At 36.4% G+C, this 14,230-nt stretch overlaps 1 protein-coding gene across 5 annotated transcripts in view; it reads right to left on the bottom strand.

Annotated features, from left to right (window-relative positions):
- The window catches only part of AQR (aquarius intron-binding spliceosomal factor), a 111,712-nt gene extending 99,479 nt beyond the window's left edge, over window positions 1-12,233 (bottom strand). For all 5 annotated transcript variants that reach the window (XR_009007499.1, XR_009007500.1, XM_007180442.2 and 2 more), the window contains exons 1-4: window positions 11,963-12,233; window positions 9,492-9,548; window positions 6,991-7,031; window positions 758-793 (exon numbers count right to left, since the gene is read on the bottom strand). Coding sequence is in view for 3 of the 5 variants with exons in the window: in XM_007180442.2 (XP_007180504.1) it covers window positions 758-793; window positions 6,991-7,031; window positions 9,492-9,548; window positions 11,963-12,037 (209 nt within the window). In the remaining 2 variants the exon portion in view is untranslated. The remainder of the gene's footprint in view (window positions 1-757; window positions 794-6,990; window positions 7,032-9,491; window positions 9,549-11,962) is intronic.
- Between the last annotated feature and the right edge of the window lie 1,997 nt (window positions 12,234-14,230).

Genomic DNA, 14,230 nt, shown 5'->3' with positions numbered 1-14,230 from the left:
TGTTAATAGAGACTGACTTCTGATACAGACTAGACCTCAAGAAGTGTGGAGAAGTGGAAAAACCATGAGCTTTGGCATCAGACATTGGCATCCCAGCTCTGCCAATTACTTAAATGCATTATCTTTAACAAATAACTGCTCTGACCTCAGTTTCTTCCTTCACTAAGTGGAGAGTATAATACTGACTTCGCAGGGTTTCTGTGAGTGCTCTGTATGTAAAATGTTTAACAATGTGCCTAGCACAAGGTTCAGTAAATGGCAGATACTACTATCATCAACAGCAACCTTAGCTTTTACTTCCAGCCTACTGGCCACACCTGGTTGCAATATAATCTAAATTGTAACCTAAAAATTATATATTCTCTTCTGTCTGAAATATTTATCAGTGGCTTAGGTCAGAACAACACCGGCTTAGTAATAACAAGTTAGCCTGGAAGGAAAAAATGGCTACAGAATGCATTCCAATTTACTCCCATTATCACTAGAGGAACCAAGAAGAGTTCAGAAATTGCTCAGCACACACTATCTTAATTAGTGAAAAACAACTCAAAATACAAGTTACACTAATAATGGAACATCATCTTTGAAAACAAAGGCTATCATACACGTATTCCAAAATAAGCCAATCACAAAAATATAAATCTTTTAAAATTTATAATTATTTTCTTATCCACTCACAGAAATGTACAGAAAACTTAGGTAAAAGTTAAGTCACACTGTCATCTTTAACTTCATCAAGTAAAGCCTTTAAACTCACCTAAATTCCAAGAGCATTATCTTTCTGATGGCAAACCTAAAAATAAAAAAATAAATAGTAAAAATATTTAAATAGAGAAAATAAACATTTCTGAGTTACTAACGCAGATGTATTTTGGAATCTTGTTTTAATATTGACTCACATATCAGAATAATTATATTATATTTATTTATGCATTGAAAAAAGCAAATTTTCTTTTTATTTTTTGTTTGTATTTTGTTTCAGATAGTTTATTTTATTTTTAAAAGCTGTCTAAGAACAGTTACTTATATCCTACCCATATAACAAACACAATCAGCACCATGACATACGAGGATACAACACATAGATTAATAAGCCAAGTAAGTTTAATCAAAACACAAGTGCTCATCAATATTCATAATATTAGATCACAACTGCCAAAAGCTAGCCTGTCTCAATTTCTTAAGCACTGACTAACATTCTTCCATTTAATAATCAAATGAAAACATTCTGCTGAAGTCATGCCCTCCTATAAGCACAAGGGACACATGTATCTATATCACAAACATGGGAATCAGGCTTCTGTAGCCTTGAAATTAGTTTAAAATATTAGAAAATTGTGGAGGGAATATCAGATATCTCTTTATTTACTTTAAAAATCAGAGTGTTTTGTTTTATATGGATAAATGATGCAGTAGTTACAGGGTATCCTTCCAAAGGTAGGTTCAAATGTCCACTAATTTAGTTTTATCATTTTGTATATTGAAAATAAAGTAGCCAGACCAGAACCATGCCACTGGATATTAGCCTCCAGCTTTGAAAATTAAATGAGTATGCATTATATATTTATAATACCCCAAGAGACCATTATCCTGTCAAAATCCTATTCCACTGATTTCTAATCTCTTGAATAGTTTCACTGAGCAAGCAATGTCAGAGAACTTTAGTGAGAATGAAATGAAGGATTTAACTGTGCAATAGCACAAAGACAGAACACTGCCAAGGCACTGGCTTCTACAGCCAGCCAAGCCACTGAGAGGATACAAGAGCTTGTGTGGTACACTCTAGATCTCCAGCTGCAGGCATTTCACTTTATATGTGTGTTGGACAACAGAATTCAGGGCCTGCTATGCAAATACCTGCACCCTTAATTTCTTCAGCCACATATAGGACCTCACTGATGAAAGAAAGAAAATCTTGGCTCACGAGATAGATCAGTATTCTAGTCATGATTTAGTGTTACCTTGGCAACATCTTTAAACACCCTGGGACCCAGTTTCCTCATGTACAAAAGAGGTGAAGTGGTCAATTTTTTTTTCCTATGGATGACTGGACTAGTGAAAAATCAGTTTTGATGGGTCAAGATAATGCAAAAACACTCAACTTCTCTTATAGCGATCTTGGTGGTATTCATTAAATTGGGGGTTTTACACTTCTGCCAGTAAACTTCCTGAAACAGATAAAGAACTTAACTAAAGGTATACATATAAGATATAAAAATGGGTCTAGAGACTAGATATTATGCCAGAAAATCTTTAAAGATAAGGATGAAAAGTTATAAGAAATAATGAGAAATATAAATAAAGGATTTGGGGACAGTTATTTTATTAAGTTACCAATATTTACTGAGAGCATGCTTTGCAAAGCCTGACTCTGGTCAAGGGTTTAACATGCATTTCATTAACTCCTCCCAAAGCTGGATAATTTATGTACAATACATTGGGTCTATTAACTGTATTGTTAACTGGATGATTAAATTTGATTGAAGAAAAAAAAAAAAAGAGTGGGGAGGGGTAGGCAAAGGGGGGTTTTTTTGCTGCTATAATTGCCCTCTGCTATCTCTCTTGGGATATGGTTGTGTGAAAACATGAGGTCTGGAGCTGTGGCAGCCCCTTTGCAACCACATAGGGAAAGCCAGAAAGTTTGTTAAAAGGCTGACAAAGACCCTCACATTATGAACTTCTGAACTACCTACTCCAGATTTATTGTTAAATAGATGATTAAAAAATCAAATAATAATTGTGAACAAAGGAAGCCAGCCATAAAAGAGTACATACCATGTGATTCCATTTATTTAAAGTTTAAAACCAAGCAAAACTAAACTACAGTGTTCACGTTTGCATACTTACATATTTAAATGGTAAAGCAAAGGGCACATAAGGGTTTGTGGGATGCCAAAAGGTTGGTTTATTTTTACCTCAGTGGTGGTAAAAATTCAGAAGGCTAAATGTTTCTGTACGTTTTATGTGCTTTCTGTTAATTTCATACTAAAGAGGTTTAAACATTTTTAATAAAAAGAAATATAAACACTGGCAAAAGTAAATTGCTCTAAAAGTCATCCCTTTTTTTTCTTTCAGTATAAAAATCACTTGGATGGATTAACAGGATGAATAATCATACCAAAGTGTGGGGGTTAAGAGAGTCCTAAAGGGCAAATGGACCCTGTCCTATTTAAGAACCGAGTATTGGATAAGAGCCAGAGAACAAGGATTTAACAACCTGGCGCTGTCTGTATCTATGGTAAAATACCTTGGGCTAGTTACTTAATCTCTCTATACCTCAGTTTCATCATCCATAAAATGAGGATAACAGTAACTATCACAGAATTGTTGTGAGGATAAATACGCTGCTATATACAATGTGCTGAGATCAGAATCTGGCACACAGTAAGCACGTCAGAAATGAAAATTACTGTTACTTTTAATATTTTAAAATCAAACAGATAAAAATACATTAAGACAAATTCACCAAATCTGATAATGGTAAGGATAGCAAATATGAATCTTTTGTGTAATATACCACACACTACAATGGGGATTGAACAATATGGTATTTTAAGATCTATCTAATTTTGAGATTCTAGAAGTGATCATTTATACCATAAGAATATAAGAACTGATTGATTTAACTCCCAGATGCCTCCTAGGGAAATAGGGATGATGTACAAAAAAATGTATATTATAAGAACCTTAATGTATCATATTAAGAGTGCCTTATGGCTATAAACTGCCCATCTTGATAGCCTACAAACAAGTTAATAAATCTTACATTAAGCCATTCCCCAATAATGAAGAAGCTACGAGCATATAACTCTGCAAAACAGCTTCCACAAGGCACTAGTCTAAAAAAAAATGGTCATTTAAATTTTTAAATATACACTACAGTTTTTGTGCTACACAGGTGCATTATTTAACTTTTTTGAACTTAGAGATTTGGGGGCAAAATGCAATCAGTTCACTTTTATTCAAGTGTTTAAATGTGTACAAGATGAGAATATGGCTGTTAAGAGTGCCATGATAAGACTCAGGGAGCCCCGCCAACGACTGTTACTACTTTCAGCAATTAAAAATGACTTAGCCAAGTCTACATAACTTAAAAATCATCAGCAGCTTTTAGTTGTTAATTATATAAAAATTATATTCAAGGAAGCAATATCAGTAGCAAAGGTTTAAATAAAAAACCCCAAAAACCCTAAGCAATCCATTGGAGTGAAATCCTGTTGTACAAAGAGGCAGAGAACTAGTTCTGAAGGTTCAAGGTAAATTCCAGATTGGTATACCCTTAATATATAATAAAAAAGGGTTCTAGAATTTATCTACCCACTCATCTTCAGTTAACTTTCCTCAGGCAATTTCCTCCATACCCACACTCACACCAACAAGTCATATGTTACATATCTGCTCAAATGTGATATCTTTTTCTTCTTTGATTGGAGTACAGTTGCTTTACAATGTTGTGTTAGTTTCTGCTGTACAGCAAAGTGAATCAGCTATACATATACATATATCCCCTTCTTTTTGGATTTCCTTCCCATTTAGGTCACCACAGAGCACTGAGTAGAGCTCCTTGTACTACACATTCTGTTCTCATTAGTTACCTATTTTATACACAGTAGTGTATATATGTCAATCCCAATCTCCCAATTCATCCCACCCCCGCTTTCTCCCCTTGGTGTCTGTACGTTTGTTCTCTACATGTGTGTCTCTATTTCTGCTTTGCAAATACGTTCATCTGCACCATTCTTCTAGATTCCACATATGTGTGTTAATGTACGATATTTGTTTTTCTCTTTCTGACTTACTTCACTCTAAGGGAGGATCTTTGCCTGATCATCAATCTAAAATAGCAGTCCTGTCGCTATACCCTAATCCCACTTTAATTCATAGCACTTACTACCTGTTGATACTGTATATATATGTATATATTTTGTCTGTCTAGATAAGAATTAGAACACAGCTTCACGAGTAGAGGCTTCATCTGCCATGTTCACTGATGCACGCTTAGCATTGAAATGGTGGTTGATACAAAGTAGGCTCAACCCAGTCCTCTCTTCAGAACTCTACACTTAAATACCCAACTGCTTATTCTACATCTCTCTCTATAGCTCTTTAGTGGCTAGAATTCAACATTTCCAAAGGTGACTACTGATCTACACCCAATCCCACCACCAACAACAACAGCAAAAGTCAGTAATGGCACCTAATCACCTGACAACCTTTGCCAAAAATTTTGGAGTCATCCTTGATTCCTCCCTTCCTGCGTTCACCACATCCAACCACCAACCACTTCTATCTCTCTCAGATTGGTAACTCCTCTCTATCTCAACTTTCCATGCTAGTCCGTGCCATCATTATCTTCAATCTGACTACAACAATGTTCACCTAATTTCCTGCCTCTTGCTCCCTCCAAAATTTTAAAATACCACCATCATGCTTCACTGGTTTCCTATTTCTCTTCAAATTTAAAACAAACAAACAAACAAACAAACAAACCTTAACATGGTCTTTGGCCCTACCTACTTCTACAGGGTCAAGAATCGATTGCTGAAACAAAACAACTAGAGGACTTGCCTGGTGGCGCAGTGGTTAAGAATCTGCCTGCCAATGCAGGGGCATGGGTTCGAGCCCTGGTCTGGGAAGATCCCACATGCTGACATTAATCATCAATGTCAGTAAAATAGTCTTTTATTTTTAAGTGCTTTTACTTATGTTGTTTGCATTCTTAGATTCTTCTTGTCTTCATTTTGCCCGAAAACTTGTTTCTTAAAATAGTTTGCACAGGGACTTCCCTGGTGGTCCGGTGGTTAAGAATCTGCCTGCCAATGCAGGGAACACAGGTTCGAGCCCTGATCCAGGAAGATCCCACATGCCGCGGAGCAACTAAGCCTGTGCGCCACAACTACTGAGCCTGTGCCCTAGAGCCTGCGAGCCACAACTACTGAGCCCACGCACCACAACTTCTGAAGTCTGCGCGCCTAGAGCCAGTGCTCCACAACAAGAGAAGCCACCGCAATGAGAAGCCTGAGCACTGCAACGGAGAGTAGCCCCCACTTGCCGCAACTGGAGAAAGCCCGCACGCAGCAACGAAGACCCAACACAGCCAAACATAAATAAATAAATAAATAAAAATTTTTAAAAAACGACTGGCCTCTTATTTTGACACTGCCTTTACCATATTTAGTAAAATTTACCTCCTAAGACTCAAACACATGAAAAAAATAAAATCTGAGATTTTATAAGGTCTATGACATTCATAACACAAATGTTTCTATTTCATATTAAAACGGTTAGTTACCTTTTAAAATGCTCATTGGGCATATATGTCTACAGGTGCAGCTATGGAAATATGCCCAAGACACATTGTTTAAAAAAAAAAGTCATGATGCAGAATGGTATGTAGAGTATAAACTCTTTGCTGTTTAAAAAAAAAAATCAAAGGGGTAGGGAACTGGAACAGATGTATACATAAATAAAGAAACTGAGAGTTACGGGACAGGGAAGAAGATGTACTGAAACTTAGCCTTTCTGTGTATTGTTCAAAATAATTTTTATTTTTTATTATATATATAGTTTGTACATTATGTACAAAATACATATTTTATTATTTTGTATTTAATTATTATCATGTATATTTTACTTTTCCAATTTTTAAATAATCTTCCAAAAAGATTTATCAGAAAATAAGAAAATTAGTATTAATTGAACTGAAATTTTAAAATCTCCATATTTACTCTTCCTCACATTCCTTCAAAAACAAAATAAACCCTAAAGAACTTAATCCCTCTAATCTGAGCCAAAAATTAAAAGGCAAAAAAATATCTTATGCCTCTTCAGCAGCTAGATATAGTTTTTCTAGTCACCATCTCCTTGATGACCAAATCAAAAAAAGGAAGGAAAGTTCCAAGTTTATGATTACATTTAGTTTAGAAGTTCAGATGAGATCCAAGTTAGTTCCATCTACTTCCTATGCATGAAAATTCAACTCATTCCTACCTTGATTTGACAATTTCTTTCTCATATATATCTTCAATCACCTGTTAAAAATATAAAAATGTTTAATATCTCAAATAACTTTTTTTCAAACTCTAAATTGAGAGTTTTCAATTACTGAGATTACACAAAACAAGGTGGTTTAGGAAAGCTATCAAATATCACTGCTATTGAAATAACACTTAAGAGATTTTTTATAATCCCATTATATCCCTCAAAATGTAAAATAACAGAAAGCAAAGTAGTAGAAAAAAATAAATAAAATATATCTAAATAAAAATAATTCTAGAAATAATTATTAAAATGATGTATTTATTTCATTTCTAGGGAAAATAAAAATTCACAAGATCAGGATATTTTTTAAAACTTAACAAAGTACATAAATGTTATCAGGCTCCACCTAAGTTAAGTGCTTTCAAAAACCAGAAAGTAAATTGGAAGTGCAAAGACATAACAGAAGCAAATGCTAATCATTACATCCTGTTTTCCAAGCACATATGATAAAACCTCAGAATTTCCATTTACTTGGGTTAGGGTGGGTAGGATGGTATAATACGTAAGAATTCAGGTTCTGGGGTTGGAAGCCTGGTTCAAACCATCCACCTTTACTGCTGAAGACTACAACCTTTGCAAATGCATGACTGCTCTAAGTCTCAGTTTCCCAGTATACAAAAAGGATCTAATAATAAGAAGTACCCCGTGGGGTTGCTATAAGACAACACATGTAAAGAATTCAGTACAGGTCCTGGCACATGGTAAGCCTTTAATAACAGTTATCAGTAGCAGAAGTAATAGTAGTGCTAGTGACAAGAGTAGTTAAAAAAAAAAACTTACTCTAAAATTATGAAGTACTTTAACATGGTATAATATATTATTTTATGGCAACTATGTCTTTTAACTGTTCAAAGTATATTTCTCAAATAAATGTTTGTGGGTGGTAAAGGGAGGAAGACAATGAGGCAAGCAAGTCTTGAATTTGTATGAAATTTTCTGTCATTGTTTTTCTGTTTATCAAAATCCAAATTAAATAATAAAATGAAGGGTATAATCTTCTTTAAATACCAACTTATAATAAAATTCTTCTAAACAGGCATACATAGCTTCATCTAGTGTTAACTAAAATGATCTGAATATAAATTTAATCTCTAAAATCCTTGATCTAATTAAGTTCAACTCAATCTAGTAGTGTCATAAAGATATTTTTGTTATTAATGAAAAATGACCCTAGGAACCCCCAGACCCAATATATACAAGCACAAACATACACAAACAGCATATAGTAAGATAAAGCAACCTGGCTGATAATTAAAAGTAATTAATGTATGTCAAGTTTATGAATATCCTCCTGATGAATAAAATGGGATTGCTGGCAAAACAAAAATATATTTATAAATAAAACATTTAAGCTCAAATAATGTGAGAAATTTGGGATTAAGTTCAGTTTTAATAAGAGTGCCTAGAGTATCACAATTCAATTTACAATGGCAAACTTAAAGTGAGTCTTCACTACCTGTTAAATGGCATGCATATGTTAGCTCTATAAGACCTCTCTTTAAGAACCTATGTCCGGCTTCCCTGGTGGCGCAGTGGTTGAGAGTCTGCCTGCTAATGCAGGGGACACGGGTTCGTGCCCTGGTCTGGGAGGATCCCACATGCCGTGCAGCAACTAGGCCCGTGAGCCACAACTACTGAGCCTGCGCGTCTGGAGCCTGTGCTCCGCAACAAGAGAGGCCAGAGTAGTGAGAGGCCCGCGCACCGCGATGAAGAGTGGCCCCCGCTTGCCGCAACTACAGAAAGCCCTAGCACAGAAACGAAGACCCAACATAGCAATCAATCAATCAATCAACAATCAATAAATCTTAAAAAATAAATAAATAAATAAATAAAGTTAGGGATAATTATAAAAAAAAAAAAAGAACCTATGTCAATGAGAATTAATCCTCCGTTAGGAATTCTGCCTTTCATTTATTCTAAATTGTGTCACCTGAATCCTAAGTCCCTTCCCTAATTGAATATGATTGGCCCTCAGTCATCTAATTCTCTAAACAACTCCCACTTCTTCCACCATTATTACAGATCTTTATTTCAGTTCATCAACCTAAAAATAAAAGAGAAAACAATAGATTTTATCCTAGATGAACTGTCAAAAAAACTGTAGGAAAACTGATGTGCATTTACAAAGATATTAATTACATGATCACCTAATAATGATAAATCAGAACAATCTAAGAATCTATAAACAGCAAAATCCACACACATTTTTTAAAAAGCTTAAAGGAAATAAAGCAAATGATAGTAGAGGTTACCTCTGGGTAGTTATTCTTATTTTCTTATGTGTAGCTTCTGTATTTTCCAAATTTTCTATTATGAGTAATTATTAGTTTAGAAAACCATTCATTTTGACTTTTAAAAAAATTATGAAGAGCTTCTGTCGAATCAGCTCTTGAAAAAGATACAAAGAGCATACCTATTCAAAAGGGATGTGGCAAACCAAAAATACTTACCTTTATATCAAAAGGTGATTTTTTCTTGATGTGGGGAGCCCAGTATTTACATGCTAACTGCAAAAGTAAACAGTATAAACAGTAAGTCATAGATTCATACCACTGTAGAGTCATACCACTAACAGACTGAGATCATTCAGAGACAAGCTGTTTCTTAACAGGGCGCTACTGGCGCAGGGCGAGGCAATAGAGTAATTTACCTATTAAGGGGACCATATGGGCTTGCAGACCAGTTAGCATCTTTGGACCAAACCACTGAATGCCAGTTATGCCCTGCATGGCAACCTGCCACTATGATTTTAAAAAAAACAAAACATACTTTTTAAACTACTCCTATGGAAACAATAGGGTGAAGTTAATAACCACAGTCAAACATCTTCAGCATAGAGCTAACGAAACCCAGGTCTAGAAAGATTAAATGAGCTGCCCAAGACTACAATTAGTTAACAGGTGAGCCAGTACGAAAAAACAGATTCAAAATCCTCAGGAATGTTGATTTGCAAAACAATAATCTTTAAGTGATCAGTACACACTCAGGCACACCTAAACAAAACCTAAAAAAAATTGTAGTTTATCAGTGGGTTATTACCAAGAATAAAAGAGTCAGTATGTTAGATTTCAGCAAAGCAGGTTTTACCTGAAAAATGTGAATTTAAATACATACACAGGGATACCTCAGAGATATTGCAGGTTTGGTTCCAGACCACCACAATAAAGCCACTACCTCAATAAAGCAAGTCACATGAATTTTTTGGTTTCCCAGTACATATAAAAGTTATAATTTATACTATACTGTAGTCTATTAAGTGGCAATAGCATTATGTCTTAAAAAAAAACAATGTACATACCTTAATTTAAAAATACGTTATTGCTAAAAAATGCTAACCATCATTTAAAAAAGTGAGATCACAGAGTTCAGATATCTGATCTTCTTAAAACTAAATTTTAACCTCTACATCTCACTCATTCAATAATAATTTAAAAACCCCTTCTCTGGTCAGGTGTGCCAGGTACTCAGAAATAATGGAGGAGGAGGGGCAGGGAAATGGTAGGATCCCTACATACTCTCTGTCCTCATCTCATACCATCCTCCCTCTTACTTCTTAAGTTCGCTCTCCTGGCTTCTTTACATACACACCATAAGGCATTTCCACTTGCTACTCCCTGGACTGTTTCCCTGCTCTTCCCCAGACTGGCTCCTTTTTTGCATTCAGGTCTTAGCTTTTGCATTCAGGTCTTAGCTCATTCGGGTCCTAGTCGGAACCCTCCTGACTGCTCTTCATAAACCCCACCCAGTCTGCCACAATGCCGTTTCATTTTCCTGATAGCAATAATCACTGTCTGAAACTACACTGTTCATTTGTCTCACTCATCCCTCTAAAATGTAAGCTCCCTGAGGGGAGGAAACTAATAACTTTTACCACAAAAATTCAAGCATATGGGAAAAGGGAGTTCTAGTCTAACTTGTCCAGAAAAACCTCTCCAAATTAATGTAGATGGATGACAATGAATTAACCATATAAGAAAAGGTAGGGAAAAAAATGAAGTAGAGGGAACAATGTTGAAAGGAGGTGCCAGGAGGTGAAAGATTGCATGGCACAAATAAATGCAGTTCAGTATGGCTAAGAAAAGGAGAAAAAAAGAGAGGAAACTGGATATAAGCATGGGCCAGATCACAAAACAAGGTGAATGATTCCAGTCATTATCCTAAGGGCAATTAGAACTCTTTAAGGAAGGATTCAAAATGACTCTTATGCTTCTGCCTTGGCAAATCTGCTGAAACAGGGCACAGAGAAGAAAGAAGCAAGTGAGTAATAAGTTCTGCATAGAGCTACTTGCACTCTTATCCAACACCCAAAGCAACAAATAAGGATTAGGAAAGTTGCTGAGCGCTACAGGGCTATGTTTCCCTATTCAAAGCCAACCGCGGTTCACCATGCAACACAATAAACAGGTTTTAAATGAACGCTCTCCGACCACGGGATTGCTCTCTTCGTAGATGCATGTATTTGGAGCAGGTGTCTTGTCAGATTCTCACCATTCCTTTCAAAGATCTAGGTTGCTCTAAGGCTAAGAATAAGCCTATTCCTCCTTTGACCCTCAGTTCAGTATCACCTCTGCTATGAAACCTTCTTGCCCCTCTCAGGTGACTGGGGTGTTCCTTCTGTGAATCCATCGCTCCTGCGACGAACTCTTAACATAGCAAAGCTCGCATAATAGCTTTCTTTTCATGTGTCTGTCTCCCCTGGAACATGAACTCCTCAGGGCAGAGCCTCTTTCATCACGGTCTCCCCAACAGCTAGCACAGTTGCTGGCCCACAGCACGTACTCTTTAGTAAAAAGACTTGAGTGTATGAACTGACAAACGAATGCCTCCTCGGTGCTCCCGTTCCCAAGAAAAATCCCACCTTCTGGCCTCGGGGCTTCAGCGTCCTCACCCCTTCACACACACCAGACTCGCCCAAGCGCACCTGAGTCACGAACTCCGCGTTGATCTGGGACACCGTAGGGGCCACGATTTTCTTGGGCTGAGCAGGGGCCGTCATGGCAGCACTCTCCTTCCGCTCCAGTGGAAAAAAATGGACCGCTCCGAGCAGCGGTGAACCCAATACACTTCCCCCTAAGAAGCGACTGCGGCTGCCTAACTCCGAGACGCAAAACCCGCGGAGCAGAGTATCCTCAACGCTTACAGACCACAAGGAACGCGCGCCCTAGCTTGTACATTCTTCGAGAAGCGGAACAGAACGGGGCCGGAAGTGCATGCAAGCGCTGGCTCTGAGCTAGAGAGGCAAGGGCTTCGACCTCCCCCGCTCCTGCCCCCTAGCGGGAAGCTGAGAGAAAACACCCAGGGAGACCGGATTGATGTCTCAGTGACCAGGTAGATGGTGTTGGTTAAGGTTTTCTTGTGGTAGGGTCAGGGAGGGAAAGGGAGACTTGGAGTTTCTTTCAACCCTATAAAAAGCATTAGTGAAAAAAAACCTAAACGGGGAATGCGAGGCTTGATTTTAACTGTTTTTTAACAGATTCATGGAAATATAAATTAGCATATAATGAACTGCACATATTTAGGGTGTAAAATTTGATTTTTTAAAAATAGTCATACATATGTGAAACCATCACCAAAGTCATAATAATAAGCATATCCAATGTTCCTAAAATTTTCCTAGTCCCTTTTGCAATCCATCCCTATCCCATTTCTACCCACCCATTCTCAGGCAATCACTGATCTGCTTTCTGTTGCTATAGATGTATAGACTAGTATCCTTTTTATAGAATTTTATAAATATGAAAATAATACAGTATGTACCTTTTTTCTTTCTTCTTTCACTCAACATAATGATTTTGAGATTCATCCATGTTGATGCAGGTATTAATAGTTGGTGTCTTTTTATTGTTGAGTAGTATTCTATTTTATGGACATACTACAGGTTGTTAGTCTGCTCATCTATGGATGAACATTGAATTGTTTCCAGCTTTTGACTACTACAAATAATGCTGCTAAGAGCATTCGTGTATATATGTCTTAATGTAGACATGTGTTTCCCTTTCTTTTAAGTAAATACCTAGGAGTGGAATAGCTGGATCATATGGTATGTGTATGTTTAAATTTTTAAGAAACTGCCTGTTTTCCAAAGTAGTTGTACCATTTTATATTCACACCAGTAGTATATGAGAGTTCCAGTTCCTCTTCCTTCTCACCCACACTTGATATGGTCAGTCTTTTTAATTTTAGCCATTTTAATAGCTATGTGGTATATCTCACTGTAGCTTTAATTTGTATTTCCCTAATGACTAATGATGTTGAATGTCTGTTCATGTGCTTATTTGCCATCCATATATCTTCTTTGTGGAAGCCTCTATTCAAATTGTTTGCCCATTTTTAAATTGAATTGCATGTTTTCTTATTACTGAGTTTGAATGCATACCTCTACCACTCCCAAATCCATATATAAATTAAACATGTACCTCTAGTAAACTTTCCCTGGATGAACACAGGCAAGAAACTGGTAACATGGTTGCCTCTAGGGAGGAGGAACTGGGGGAGGGGAGAACAGGAGCAAGGGAAGTCTTATTTTACATTTTACATCCTTTTGAAACTTTTGAATTTTGTAACATCTATAGCCCGTTTGAAAATAAACAGTTGTGATGGAAAAAACAAAAAAGTGTCTGTAGATATAGAAATTAAATGTGGAATCCTTTTTTCCTTCTACTTGTTATTGTATAAAGTTTATTTATAGAGCTAAAGATGAAAATTTGCATGATCCTAATTTTAAATGCAACAGATTTTGAATACATAAAGTATCTAACTACACTTTATTTACAAATGGAGTCTATACAACAAGAGGTAAAATAAGATTTTCTGAATAGCTTTTATGATGAATCTTGAAAGGTAGATAAGATTTTGATAATCACAAACATCAGGGACAATATTTCTAGTATAGTCATAGCACAGATAAAGCCATGAAAGCAGGCCATGCTGGGAGAATGTTGGGAGTGAGCCATCAGGCTTAACATGTCAAAACCTTAAAAGCTAGAGAAAGGAGACTGTATTTATCGTGGAAGGCAATGGGAAACCACTGACTGGAAATCTACTTTTGGAAGATGACTTTTCAGTAGTTTGTTAGATGGGTTGGAATAGGTAAAGTGGGGATGGGAATACCAGTTGGGAGACTATTGCAAATCTAAAGCAAAAGTAACATGCCTAAATTTGGGTTCTGGCAGTAAAATTGAAGAGGAAG

This window comes from Balaenoptera acutorostrata, chromosome 3 (assembly GCF_949987535.1).
Source record: "Balaenoptera acutorostrata chromosome 3, mBalAcu1.1, whole genome shotgun sequence".
In the NCBI taxonomy this organism is placed as follows: domain Eukaryota; kingdom Metazoa; phylum Chordata; class Mammalia; order Artiodactyla; family Balaenopteridae; genus Balaenoptera; species Balaenoptera acutorostrata.
This window is presented reverse-complemented; position numbering and strand designations above follow the sequence as displayed.